General features: G+C 40.2%; 2 protein-coding genes across 3 annotated transcripts; one reads left to right on the forward strand and one right to left on the reverse strand.

Annotated features, from left to right (window-relative positions):
- Window positions 1–1,754: 1,754 nt before the first annotated feature.
- On the forward strand, window positions 1,755–6,713 carry bicdl2l (bicaudal-D-related protein 2-like). Its single transcript, XM_080041038.1, has 6 exons — window positions 1,755–2,392; window positions 3,066–3,185; window positions 3,277–3,429; window positions 4,047–4,126; window positions 4,238–4,358; window positions 5,514–6,713. Exons 1-6 carry the CDS (start codon window positions 1,859–1,861, stop codon window positions 5,853–5,855), a joined length of 1,350 nt encoding a protein of 449 aa, XP_079897164.1. The 5' UTR covers window positions 1,755–1,858; the 3' UTR covers window positions 5,856–6,713.
- A 177-nt stretch (window positions 6,714–6,890) lies between these two features.
- abhd11 (abhydrolase domain containing 11) lies at window positions 6,891–13,243 on the reverse strand. Of its 2 annotated transcripts, none has more exons than XM_080041040.1 (6): window positions 13,091–13,243; window positions 11,652–11,787; window positions 11,195–11,368; window positions 10,836–11,006; window positions 9,995–10,176; window positions 6,891–8,611 (listed from the first exon to the last, which is right to left on the reverse strand). In XM_080041040.1, the coding sequence occupies exons 1-6, from the start codon at window positions 13,111–13,113 to the stop codon at window positions 8,476–8,478; spliced, it is 822 nt and encodes a 273-aa protein (XP_079897166.1). In that variant the 5' UTR covers window positions 13,114–13,243; the 3' UTR covers window positions 6,891–8,475. The 2 variants fall into 2 exon arrangements, with proteins under 2 accessions (XP_079897166.1, XP_079897165.1); XM_080041039.1 differs by having other exon boundaries at window positions 13,068–13,243.
- Window positions 13,244–14,752: the final 1,509 nt, after the last annotated feature.

Here is a 14,752-nt window from a genome sequence, read left to right on the forward strand (position 1 = left end):
TACAAGGAATAAAATAATTTTCGAAAAAAATAAGTCTTCCCTCTGATGATTTTTCCATAACGCAGCAGTGCACACCCTGAAACAATACAAGTCTCAGTGCAATTATTTGACATGTGTGCGTGACTAATGAGACATGTTGGAATGTCTCATTGTCTGACTTCACTGAATGACAGAAATAGGACACTCTTTGACCGTCAGCATTGGTAGTCTTCATTCCACACTGTGGTATCTGTCTTTTGTTGAGTGTTGCTCTGTGACTAGAGTGTAAATTGGTCCGCCGGTTTGGTTTCAGTCTCCTCTAATCCTGCTTTTGTCTTTTTGTTTACTTTCTCATCGCGAGGGGCCGGCCGAGCGGTTGGTTGATTGGACTGATTCTGTTAAACACCACAGATAAGAAGATTTATCAAAACGCCAGTTCTGTTTGAGTATGAAGTAACAGAATAAAACCAATCCTTCTTTCTGTCTTTTAAGAAATGATTGAGTACAACTGACCTGACAATTCAGACAAGTTATGTATTAGTGGAGTGAAATGGGCTTATATTCTTTCATTGCCAAACATTGACACAAGGCACAATCAGAGCTGGCAGTTTTATTCTCGTATAATACAGTGCGTGGACAGTGTTTGACATTTTTTTAAATATAAGTATTGGAAGATTTTCTTAAATAAATTAGTTTTTTCAACATTAAAATTAGAATTCTGTACTTGTCTTTTTCTTAATTAAAAAATTCACAGTTTGACTCCAGATACTGGGTCCACCTTGACCTATTTCCTGCAAACTGTGGAGCACAAAACATTTGCTATGCGGCTTCAATGGGGACATCGATAAGGAAAACACTTAAGACCATAAATCCACACAACACAGCCACGAACCACTTCCTCCTGCTGCACCAGGACAAAAACGTAGTCTATAGTTCAAGTTGAATCAGAGCACATTGCACATACATTATGCCCACAGCTAAGTGAAAAGGAGAGACATTAAAACGTGACAGTACAATTAAGAAGCTGGCAGAACATCATGTTCGACATCACACCCTTCTGAAATGCGGAAATTAGGTGTACTTTTGTTGTTGTTGTAAGCTACTTTGGCTGCAACCTTTAGATGGACCAACTCTCACCTGCCTGGAAATAGTAACTTAGATCTTATTACTGCACAAGGGTATTCAGCTTTAAGACAGGATGTGTCACTGACTCACTTCTGCTGCTGTATGTTGGAGATTGGTCACCAAAAAGTACCCTCTTGAATGAATTTCAAAAAATGACTAAAGCTGGTGTTTTCCCCTGAAGCAAAAATAGATCAATGACTTTGTCTGTGACTTTGTAGGAGTTGTTTCTATCAAACAATATTTGAAAAGAAACATGATTTGGATTATACTTGCATGAGCTTTATATGTAAGCTATTATGTGTCGTTTTCTCCATTCACCTTCTCCAAACCTACTGCCCTGTATATTTCAGTTGCCTGCTGATAGAGCAATTTAAATCAGGTATCACAAGTCGAGCCTGAACAATGTGACTCTTATCAAAGGATCAAAAGCCCTCCTCCCCCTGCGGCTCTGGTATGTTTGCACGTCACATGTTTGTGTAGCCACTGGAAAGGAGGAAGACAACCCAGACAGGCCGTGTGAAGCATGCGAAGCCACAGCCTCCAATGACATCACATCATGTCATGTTGTGTGCCTGTGAAGAAGTGCACAGTTCAGGAAAAACCAGTTTGGAGGCATTCTGTTTGTCACGCTCCCTCCTTCTCCTACTCCTCCTTGCTTTTCCTCCTGCTCCCTTCATGTTGTTTATTCCAAGCCTCGCAGTAGCTTCAGATGGTCTGATCGATCCAACATCTGCCTGGGACTACCAAGCCAATCATGAACGGCTCTCAATCTTTCTCAGCCCTCAACGAGAGGCTGAGACCCAGATTCAACACCACCGAGAAGCTCTACTCCTCTCTGAACCGACTGGATGACAAGCAGCTGGGCTCGCTCAGGAGCAAACCTCCGTCTTGGCGACCGATGGCGACGGTTCTGCCCACACAACCACAACCAAAGGTCTCTGTGACCGTGACAGAACCAGAAGAGGATTCAGAGAAACCTGAAGAGGATTTGAAGCTGGAGGACGAAGGGAACATCTGTGATCTGCTTCCCTTTAACAACATGTGCCTGCTCAGTGAATTGAATTTAAAGGACATGGGGGAAGAGCCGGTCGACGATGACAGCAGCTGCATCTCACCGTCCGAGGAGAAAGACATTCCAGGTGAGCTGACCTCAGCTGAGACGCTGGCCTCCACGGGTGAAGGTGAGAGCTCCATCCAGGGGAACTACATCGATGGGTCCTTACCAGACCTGATCAGGAGCGGCAGACCCCTGGGCAGACGCAGGACAGTGGGACATGTCTCAGCCACGGTAGGAGGACAATCTATCTAGGTTACAAGATGTGTGTTTGAAATGAATGAGAGATTGTTGGTGTAGTGAAGAAAATCTTTAAGGAGACAGAAGAATCATTTTCACAGGGCATGAATTTGAGTGTGTACTGCTACAAACAGGCCTGCCAAACCAGAAAACCTGTTTCACGGGGAGGAGATCGCCCCAGCTGCTGCTCAGGAGTGCACCAAACATTCACAAAAATAAATAAATAAATTGTGTCCCTTAACAACTCGATGTTTGACGTCAGAGCACATTAAAACTTGACTTTAACACAAGGACACTTTATTGCCTGATGATGACAGAGCATGATTTGTGGTCACGAGTGTAAAAAAGAAACTGTTGGTGGGAAATGTTTTTTGCCTCATACTTTCTCTGTTAATAGCTTTCACCACTCAGTTACCTTTTGTGAATTGAGTGTGCTTCCATGAATTCATTCATTTGTGCATATTTGCAGAGTTTGTAAAACACCAGTCAGCCAGTACAACTGGATTTCCTGTCGATAGTTTCACCCAGGAATCTAGATTAGCAGTTTCTATTTACATGGTGTATACATGTCTTGAGGGTGTTTCTGGGTGCGGAATGGGAATTATCTACACAGCAAAAAAAAGTGGCGACATGTAAATAATGATTTGAAATGTTCTTGTGTTTTCAGCTTAAAGAAGTGCGCAGAGAAGTGGAGCTGTCTCGGAGGCGAAGTATTAAGATCAAGGCCCAGGTGGACAAACTACAGGAGACCAGAGAAGGACCAGGATGGAGTCAACACAGAGAGAAGGTAAAGCTTTCACACAGCATTGGGGCGTTGCGTTTATGTGCAGGGCTTTGCAGGATTATAACCATTTCTCTGGGTTCATTTTTTGTCCCAGGTCACGGAGGAGGTTCTGTCCATTCTGGGGCTGCTGCAACCGCTGACAGCCTACAGCCCACCTGAGTCCACCCATGGGGATAGAAACCTGGACACTGCCCTGGCCCAGCTGCAGAACGTGGCCCGCACTCTGGCAATCAGCCATACTACACAGGTAAAAGGCAACATTCGCACAATAATAATTAAGTTCCTTACCTTCATCACATCCCTGCCATCTTGGTTTGAGTTGACCTTAGTGGGCTGGGCACAGAACAACTTTGCTTTGGTGGATAGAGGTGAACACATTTCTACATGTATTCGGATTTTTTTATTTCTATCTGACTATTCTTAAATAGTTAAAAAAATATCTCTGCACACCTGAGTGGATGACAGGTGTGTCAGAGGAAGGTGCAGTAAAACTATAGGAAAAAAACTCCCGCACACTGCGGCTTATTTAAAGATGCTTTCACCTTTCACAACTACTCATCAGAAATCATTAATTTATTTTTAGCAATACAGCAAGGAATGTATACTGTCAACAATCGTTAAAATAAACCCTGGGGCCTGTACAGACATATTAATGCTGACGTGAGAGGCCCCACTCCCTCTTTGTCGCCCTAAAAAAATCCTCTACTGTTAAAGCTCAGCTATGTGGCCTGACATGTTTACAAGTGACGGTATCAGTGATTCGCAGTCCTGGTATTTACCGTATGCTAGAGAAAGTCACTAAGGTGTGTCACTGGTATGGCACTATCTGACCTAATTTCTCTCTCCTCCGGCTTGTTCATTCAGAAGGGCAAATCTGGAGCAAATGCAGATGACAGTGCTATTCTGCAGCAGGCGCTGCACGACAGGGACGACGCAGTGGAGAAGTGAGTACTCACACAGGATGTACACTGTCACAGTCCATCCAGATTTAAGGGGAAAGAAAGGGAAGCTGAAGGACTGCATCTGTTCTGAGGAATGTGTCATTCTTTGTGTAGGAAGAAGGCCATGGAGGCCGAGCTGCTGCGGAGCAAGATGGAGATGATGAATCTGAACAACCAGCTGCTGGAGGCCGTGCAGAAACGTCTGGAGCTGTCACTGGAGCTGGAGGCCTGGAAGGTAACGTCTGGGGACAGCTTAATGTTCAACAGAGGAAAAAGGGCGATGAAGTCAAAGGGGAGATGAGTAATTGGTGAACAATTCATGACTGAACCATAAATGAAGATGTGGAGTCATATTGAGCACAATAGAGACATTGGGACCATTTATGTATGACTAAAAAGTATATACACCCACATGTACGTAATCATTGTTATGAACACATATGTGCTTTCAGATTTCTGTCGGTCAGAATGCACACCCAAAACAAACCACAACTAAAATGTGTTTTGGCCTCAGGCCCAAGTATTTATCTGGTGAACGCCTGGCAGAGTTAAACTGTACTGTTTACTGGTGAGAGCAGCAGCGTCTGCTTCAGTCATACACACCAAGACCAAACGGATTTCTCCTTAGCTATGTTAAAAGTAATTAGGCATAATTTTCTTTACACATTGCAGTGTCTATTCGAAATGCAGATTTTAAGATGTGCAGTATCTTAAAAAAAAAATTATTTGCAGAAAGTCTTTTACCATCTGAAAACCTTAATTTGCTCGTTTTTTCTTTGTTTTTAGTGGGTGTTCTTTTGTCATACAGCTACACAATTTCTTTGTAGATGAATACTGATTGCTTTATGGAATTTAGATGATCTGATTGGATAAGTTAGGAGCCTTGATGAAGTTATTGGGCTGGGAAGAGGATTCGAATCTCGTAAAATAATTTTCTTTGGACCATTCCGAGAAAAAAAAAGTTACAACTTGTTTCACCTTTACTTTCTAGAAGTAAAATATAAAGAACTTGTGACGTAATCTGGTACAAAACTTTAATAATTACTGGAATAATAATATTCACCAAAACGCAATTTTTTTCCAAATATAACATCAAATGATGTTATATTCTAGCCAATATCTATTTTAAGATGAAAAAATTATAAATGCTACTTTTGAATTTAGAAGTTATAGCCTTTCTTTTGAAAATACTTTTATTATGATAAAGACTAAAATGAAGAAAGGGTGACTGCTGGCAGAGGTTCAAAAGCTGGATTACCACCACATTTATATCTAGTCTCTGTTCCCACATTGTCTGTCACTGATCACCGTTTATAGATCTTGAAGTTGCACTTTTTAAAGTCATTATTTCTTCTCCTCTCACCGACCTGGTTTTTCCACCTCACCTCAGGACGATGTCCAGCTGATCCTCCAGCACCAGCTGCAGCAGCAGCAGCAGGCAGAGCAGGCCCAGAAGAAGCCCTCGCGCCTGGGCATCCTGAAGAGAAACAGACCCACCGTCCAGAGGCTGCCAAACCTCCCTTCGCAGACACCGGCCCCTCCCACCACCAACACCAACCAAATCTTTGTCTCCAAATCAGCAGTATCTGCCACTCCGACGCCCAGCACCTCTCCTTCTCCCCAACGCAACTGGAGGGACAAGCTGAGGAGTCGCATGACCAGCCGTCAACCAGAGCAGGATCCGGAGTCAGAAAAGACTGATGACAACTTCCAGGTCATTTCATTGGATTAAAGCAGTAATGACGTTGTACTCTCGTCCCCATCAAATCAAATAATTTGCTTATTGTCACTTGGACGTTTGAGCTTCACACGCAAATTATATATATATATGTGCAGAGTTTGATACTGGACGGCTGTTTTACCACATTTGCCTGCTAAAAGTTTCCTTGTTCAACAGGTGTACATAAGAGTTTTTGTTACTTCCAAGTTTGGAAAACAATCATTTTGAGAGACAGAGTTACAACTTTAGTGCGCACCCCCGAGAGGATCAATATTTACATATTTATATACTCTGGATATGTCAATGAGGAGCTAGATGTAAAAATACAATCTATAAACGAGTTAACTCAATTGTCTTAAATATGAATGGAGGGGACCTTTAATGTATTCTTGGGAAAACATTCTTTGTATCTTTGATACGTTTTAACTTATATATGAAAACTATATGTGATTATGAATGAGCCATGTAATTAAATACAAACAATTTACACAGAATTTGGATGTATATTGTTTGTCGTCTGGTTGTAAATAAATACAATTTCTTATTTGAAAGCTCCTTCAAATCTGATGCAGTGTGACTGCAGTTTATTTTGTGAGACAATACGTCCCTAGATTATTTCTCTTACTTATGTTTACTAAGAGGTAAGATTTAAAGGACAAAGAATAAAACTTTTGTTGCAAATATTTGCCATTTTATTTTTTATAATATTAGTTGTACATTTTCAATAATATATAATCCACTCCTATATGCATCTTTCACACATTTAAAATGTTACATATGGCATTAACTAGACTGGGTGCCACCATTGTGGCAATGTTTAACAAACAGACGTATACAGCACAGCAAATTTACACCTGATGACAAGAGAAAAGGCATGCTCATAGTAATCCTGAACAGATGATTACAGTCTTCAAACTTTAATAAATTCACTTTTCTGTAATGTTGTAATATTCTTGTCCGACTGCAATTCTACATAAGCTGAAGCAGGGCCTGTGCTCAAATACCCAACCCCCTCGACAATCTATTCATATTGTGCAACAAGACAGATGAGCGGGTAATTCTTCACAAACTGGAGATTAAAAAAAACAAATAAACAAGGAGCATTTCACACAAGTAATTCAAATGTATCCATTAATCCTAGTCATTCAACGCCTTTCAGACTTCACATTAAATGAACATAAAACAACGACTGTAGTAAACATCCAGCGCCATGAAGGGATACACCCTCATGTGTTAAGCCTCCTTGTGAGAAAATTCACACAGAACTGGCAACCCAGCTGCCAATCTAAAGTCTCCTAGTTATTATTGTAGAATAAAAGTATTTTTTAATATATTTATATATATATGTATATTATATATAATCAAGTTTTCAGAAATGGAAAAGGAGCTCTCGACAAAAAGAGGCACATACAAATTTACAACACCCTGCTTATTCTTACAGATCGTAGTTTCACCAATGGACTGCACCTTTCAAACCCATCACGGAAATGATATTCATACCATCACGATAAGATACGTACATTGTTGCAGCATATATTTCTGAGATATAGCTTTGCGCCTTAGTTGTAAAGATAAGTGAGATACGGATAATAACTCGGTAAACATTTTTCATCAAAACACTAATTGGACTGACGAAATACAAAGACACAACAACATTACCACAGCATATCGCCAGACAGACGGGAGTAGTTTAAGTGAATAATAACTAGCGTTTCCAAGTTGTAGCCTGAGATATTCAGGAAACAGATTGGGACAATACTGCATCGGAGTGATTATGCTTGGTAGATGCTTATGTCGGCATTACAAATTAAAACCAGCGCTCTCGATGACCTCGAGTTGTGACCTGTAAATCCTCATCTTTGACATACAGCAGATACACAGGAGAGGAGGTGATAAATAAATAAAATACTGAATACATTATTATTAATCAACATCAAAGTAAGTTTCTACATCAAAGCGTCTGTACATATGAAGTGTGCATTACAGCCTATTTGAAGAGCTTGGACCTCCTGACACATGATACCAAACTCCCTTATGCAAAGAGACTATTTTCGCTCAGCACATTCTTAACTTCTCTCCAAGAGGAGCTTCTCAGATAAACAATATTTGCTTTATTCCAGTGCTGTCAAATCGTTCAAATCTAACCACACTGCTGGTATGCTTCAGCCATTCCAGATTGTACTTGGCCTAAAGCCTCTTTTCTAATATACTGGCATAAATGTTTCAACATGAAGAAAGCACTGTGCAAATGAGAGTTTCTTTGGATTAGTATTTCACCTCCAAAAACAGCCCTGTTGCGTTAAACTGGAGATATTTTAATTTCTATTTTCTACCTAATGACCAAAAATCAATGAAAACACACCTATAAACCAGCCAATCTAATAACACTACCTGTCTGGCAAAAAGACTAAACAAAAGAAAAGTTCACCTACATTACTATACGTTTGTGTGAAGGTGGGAACTTCCTGCAGTAAAAGGGTGAGTTTGGTCCAGTGTCGGCAACAATTCACATAATTGATGACTGCCACTTGCTCTCGCTGAAGCTGCTGAATTTTAACCTTCAATTTCAGTGCGGGGACGCCCAGAGGTGCTGAGCATATAAAAAGTTCTGAGGCGTATGGCTGGGAGGCAGCTAAGACTGGAGGAAGCGGATGATGGAGCTTATGAAATCTAATGGTTTGTCTGCGTGGATCCAGTGGCTCGCGTCTGGGATATACTGGATGTCCGCACAAGGGAACAACCTCTGGATTTCTGGGTAATCATCCGAGCTGGATCAGGAGTGAAAACAAGGAAGGGGGTGGTGGGGTGAAGGGGGATGAACAGAAAAAAAGTTAGTTCCATTTGAAACACAGCTGGTGTGTTCACACATTTATAGAGTTGCTACTGTATAAATGTAAATGTTCTTAGTTAGTGAGCAGACCCTACATTTGCCATCACTGTAACTCAGATAGTGAATGTGTGTATCCTAGTTGAGTAGGCTATTATTGTTAGACCTATTTGTTTTGTTCTTTATGTTCTTAATATGGATTTCCTTTTTGTTTATTCCTTGCTCATTTTGTGTTAAGATGCATACAGTTATGTAGGCCTATTTTTCAACTTGACAATGAAATTAAACTTTCAAATTTAGTTCTGCTTTCTTGCCTTTTTTAAAGATTTTTCCCATTAAGATAGCATTGTGACAAACAACCCCATAGTGTGTGATAACCGACCCCTTGATGGGGTTGGTTGTCACAATGTGTTAGAGTGTCTTTGATGATAAATTTCTTCTTTATTACAATAAGTTAAAAAAAAGTGAGGGGTTCACATTTCAAGCCAACACCTTAAGCTTCAATTTAATGTAGGAATGACTATTGAAAGATGTTTAGGTGATGAGCAATTCTCACTAGAGTAAAAAGTGTGCCTACTTACCCCGGTCTCCCCTATTATACTAAATGTCAGTCAAAACGGATAACTAAAATGTTCTAATTGGAATACTAAAACTAGGGGCATATTCCCATTCCCATACTTCCATGCCATTTAGGATGCCTAAAAAATATTTTGGATATCCAATACATGCCAAACGTCTAGATTTGATTTTGCAATATGTAAAGCAGCATGCTTTTTTTCCGCTGTTCTGACCCACAATCCTCTGTGTAGTGGAAGTTACAACTAATCTACAGAGCTACTGAAAGAGAACAACCAGCGGCATGGACTGTAATGGATTTATAAGCAAGAGGTGCAATGTTATGATGAAATAGTATGTCCCAATTGTTTGCATACTGCATGCAAACTGCATACTTTTTCAGCTGTATGTAGTATAGTAAAATGAAAATATATGCGATTCGGAACACAGGGTAAGAGACTAGGAGTTGGCCAATCTTGCAAAGTTTGTTTATAATAACTACTTTAAAGATTGTTATAGTTTATTTTATTTCTTACATATGCAAGTACGTTCACACATCTCCTCGAGAAGTAACTGTGCAATACAGGAACATGTAAGGCCTAACCATTTATTTATTTTTATTTGATTTTTTACATGCAAAGGCCCCTTTAATCATTGCGAATAAGCTTAGGCTATTAATGCTAAAATACAAAGCATTTCCCGTAAGTATGTCCAGCTCATGCATCTGTCCCTATAATAATGACCTGCCTGTGTCTTTGATGTTTTATACCTTATATATGCAGAACTGGCTCCACCCAAAAACAGTGTAGGTCCCTCATAGACGGTTTCAACGGCGGGGAAGCTCATGATGTTATCAAGGTGCGCTGCAATAGCCTCCAAGTTGACCCTCCAGGCGTAGTGGCCGTTTTGCTCCACCAGGTTAGTCAGCAGGAACTGACGCACCGAGCGCTCCTGAGGGAGGGAAGGACCGTTTAAAAAACAAACAAAATTTTTAGGTTCCGAGGATTAAGATTCTTTCAAAAAGCTATGATCAATATTTTTTTGTAATAGCAATGAACCACGTGACTACGTATTATTTAAAGGAGTTGCTTGAAGTGATAAACCCACAAATAATAGTTCAGCTCCTCGTTTAGCTGTCTGGTGTTGCTTCACTCTCACAGTGTCTGTTTTGACCACAGCAGGTGTACGTTTTAAGAAAAAAAGCTTCAAAATCCCACTGTACACTACCGGCTCAGTCCCAAACAGCAGACCGACACAGTGAGCGACTACCTGGTCAACACAATTGAGTATTTGGCAGCTGAAGAGACAGACAATTCCCCCAGGAGTCAGCTGAGAATTGGTCCTACATTCATCAGAAGGACAGAAACACGACTCCACATAAAACTTATTGTCGGTCCGTATCTGCAAGATAGGCAACTGTTTGCCCACAAGTTTGCCATATCAACCTTATTAAGTGTAGGGTAAATGTGTCAGTGTTTCTGTTGCCCCACAGAAATATTTTATGGCAGGTTTAAATATCAGATGAGAGGAACTACTTGGCAAGAAAGAAAAAGTGCACTCCTAAAAAGAAACTAACATCCAGTGAATAGAATCAAAAAAGGAGTGCTGACCTTGACCAAACTGCGCAGCTGATCCTCAGCCATCCGCCTGGCGGTGGAGCGTGGGATGTCACTGGAGATCTTCACCTCCTGCATGGCCTTGATGTACGAGCGGAAGTTTGTGCGTGTGGTGGTCTGGGCTGGACTGATGTCAACCACTACCAGCTTCTCCACTAAACCAGACTGCAAACAGAGACAGATGGGTCGGGGTAAATGGGTAGGAAAAAAGATATAATTGGAAGAAAAACCACTGACGAATGAAAACTGGACCATTAAGTTTTATGAAGGACAGGATGTACAGTGAGAAAGCTAAGGTGAGGGGGGACTGTAGCGTCACTATAACCTCATTTGGACATTTCTGGACCTCTAACCTGCGTCAGGGCGGTCGTCATGGCCGTTTTCCCTCCCATGCTGTGGCCGATGAGGACACACTTCTCGATGTGCAGCTGGGCCAGGAGGTGTTTCAAATCTTCTGCCATCGCTTCGTAGCTCAGCTCTGGGCTGTGAGGGCTGGTGCCATGGTTACGGGCATCTACTGTCAGCACCTAACTAGACAAAGGACAGTTAGGACACTTGGAATGGGGGGAAAGAGGCAACAGAGTGGAAAGTGTAAAGAAAAACATTTCACTTCAGCGGTTTGTTTTTTTGGCCCTAGTTCAATGACAGCACAAACAAAGGCTGTATTGTACACTAAGTGATTAGTTGTATCAAATGACTGGCAGCACACTGGTTTATTGTATATACCGCTGAGAACAAACTCTGACACATAAAGATGAATTGTTTTTCATGTAAGAACAGACGGGTGTGATGTCTTCATCACTGCATTACCTTCCGGCCTGTGCGCTGCACCAAGGACTTGGCGATTGAGTGGAAGTTTGATTTACTGCCAAAGAGGCCATGGAGAAAGACGAGGGGAGTGCTCTCTCCCTTCCCATCGAAGACATCATAGGTCAAGTTGACTGGGCTGCAGGGATAGAAAAAGAAGTCTGTGGTAAGGCCAATCACAATTTAGACGTGACCAAAGATAAGTCCAAGCAAAAACTATTTGCAATGCATGATCTATTTGAACCATGTCCCATTCAAACAGGATATCAGGGGATATTATTCAAGGACAACAGTGGCTGAATATTTTGTAAGCGTTTTGCTTCCACCTACTGTTAACAAATGAGGTAACATAAGGTACACTTACAAAATTAAAACGTGAAGCTACTTTTTATTTTAAAAAACTGCAACATTTTACTTGCCATGAATCGATAAACAAAGAAGAAAAAAATCTTTAATTTTTATTTTAAATATGTGAGCTTGTACCGCAGCAGATGCAACTGTACAAAAGGTAGAGACACAATCACATTTACACCAGTACAAAAACATAATGCTGCCTTGGTGAGGCTTTTATATTCAACTTTTGTTGAGGCGATGTCAGAAGTTGTCGACTGAACAAAAACTTCATTTGCAAAAGCAGGAACCAGCAAATATTTGGCACAGAAATTATTAATATTCTGTCATGATGTATTTTTCTGCCAATCAACTAATTGATTAATGGACTTATTGTTTCAGAACTGAATTATATAGTAATTCCCATGGGCCCTATATGGTCCTTATCTTATAATGTAAACTCGTTGCCCTGTTTATTGGGTAAACCTAGCTCAAACTAACGCAGGCTATAGTTTCATAGCCCAGCAATACATCTTCATACTGAGAGGTGTCTCTGATATTTTGTTTACCCTGGCTAAAAGGCATTTGTACAGCTATTATGATGAAACAAATCCTCTGTAAACCGGGTTAAACACAGCTGAACAATGTTACATTCACGAAGGTAGGATTTATTACAACGGAGCTGTGTTAAGACCGAATTTCGGCTAGAAATAAACTGGTAATTTAGCGGACATGTATCATAGCATTCCATACACCAAATGGACACGATCGGTAATGATCGTTTTATTTAGATTTGATCAACAAAATATGCAGCAAATGATAAAGCACATCTTCGATGAGTTTAGTAAAGGGTAATAGCTGAGCAGCAGGTTCACCCTCGTGCTAACCAAACGGCTGAATGTCATTTATGAAAAACAGTGTGAAGTAAAACGGTTTAATAAGGATGCAAAGGTACGAATTGGGCGAATAATTACTGACTGCTTGGAAAAAATATAAACACTGAGCTCTCGTGTCCTCTCATCATCCCCGCCACTATCTGCAGCTCAGGCAGAGGCAGAGGGCATCGGTTAGCCGGGGAGCTAGCTATACCTGGATGAGCTGGCTGTCCGCACCATGGAAGCCATCCCGCACGCATCCTGCTGTCCGGGTAATGAACGACACATACCCCTCTGAATCAGGCGACACAAAGCACTCATGGCAGCATATGCTCCGTAACCGGGCAGTCGACAAACAGCATGTGCGTTAAAAAATAAAAATGGAAACAATGACAGCAGAGAGCCGGTGAGTGTGCATGCACAGCGTCCCGGAGGTCGAGATTGAAGGGAGCTTCAGTCGTCTGATTCGCAGCTGATTCTACGTAATGGCGTAGGACGCACATACGTGTTGGGGTTTTCCTTCCCTGCGTTTGATCTGTCAGGCTCCCAGGCTCCGTAAAAAAGAGAGTAAATATCCAGATAGTGCTAAATAGGTATATAGGGCAAACACTTTATAATTATTAGTAAATAAATTAATACATGTATTTTTTTGTAAATAAACACAATAATAAATACATCAATACGGACATAAAATAAACAACAACACAAAAAGAACAAATAAATAATGAATGTTGTAGGAAATAAATACAGAAATAAGTAAATGCTTTAAATACATAGGCCTACAAAAAAGAATAAATAAATTAGTGCAGAAATAAATACAGATATATGTAGATATTGACCTACCAAAATAAACAAACAAGAAAAAAAGCTGGAAAAAATACATTAATAAATATTTAAAATTTGGTGATTTAAAAGTATATTAATAAATAAATATTTAAATATAGACACATAAATAATGAAATGAATAAATGCAGGTGAACAAAATGTGAAAATAGATTCAAGACATTTATTCATTTATTTAGTCATATCTGGTTTATTCAGAGCGGAAAAACTTTATTTATGGAACATATTGAATGTTTATGTATTTTAAGATTAAGCTTTCAATTACTCAATTTACTTATCTTGAGTTGGCATGGATATTTGAATTGAGCTTTTTTTCTATTAAGCACTGCTGTAGTGTTCAACATAATCGTAGCTTATGATGACACACTATGTGTGTCTTAAATTAATGCATTTGGTCAATACTGAAGAAACTACCAGAGGTCAAAATAAATACATCGCTTCGTTGAACTTCTAGATGGCGCCATAGTCTCACAATGTAGGCTACACCTTCTCACTCCCAGCAAAATGATTTATTTTCTGCATTGCGAGCATAGAGCTGCTTCCTGTAAGGGCAGCCTGCCGCAAAATATCAGGCCTTTCATTGTCTTGTAGAGCCATTTGTAGAAGAAAAACAAATCTGTCTCCCTCACCAGGCTGCTCTGTCCTCTCAGAAAAAGCTAACGATCCTTCGCTATGTTGGGCACTACTGTTGCATTATATTCTATTGTCCACTGTACAACAGCACAGTGTATATGTGTTTCATATTTAATTTTCTACGAAACCTCTCAGCCTCCAGGCCTAATGGCAGGTTATAGAATTATTGCATTTGAGTTGCACTCAAAGTTAAGTTGAAGCACTTATATGATTTTAATAAAAAGTAGACTCTGCCTAAAAGCATATAGTGTGTGTGATATTAGCATGATTCAAACTAAAGTCTGCTATATATTATTAAATATTGTATATTTGTTTTAAGTTTAAACATTGAAATAAGCTGAGACATCTTCTGGAAGAGAGGGGGACAGAAGAAGAAGAAGAAGAAGAAGAAGAAGAAGGGATAATAAAGGGAGGGGTGAAGGA

Source organism: Ammodytes marinus, assembly GCF_949987685.1.
Source record: "Ammodytes marinus genome assembly, chromosome: 14".
Taxonomy (NCBI): domain Eukaryota; kingdom Metazoa; phylum Chordata; class Actinopteri; order Uranoscopiformes; family Ammodytidae; genus Ammodytes; species Ammodytes marinus.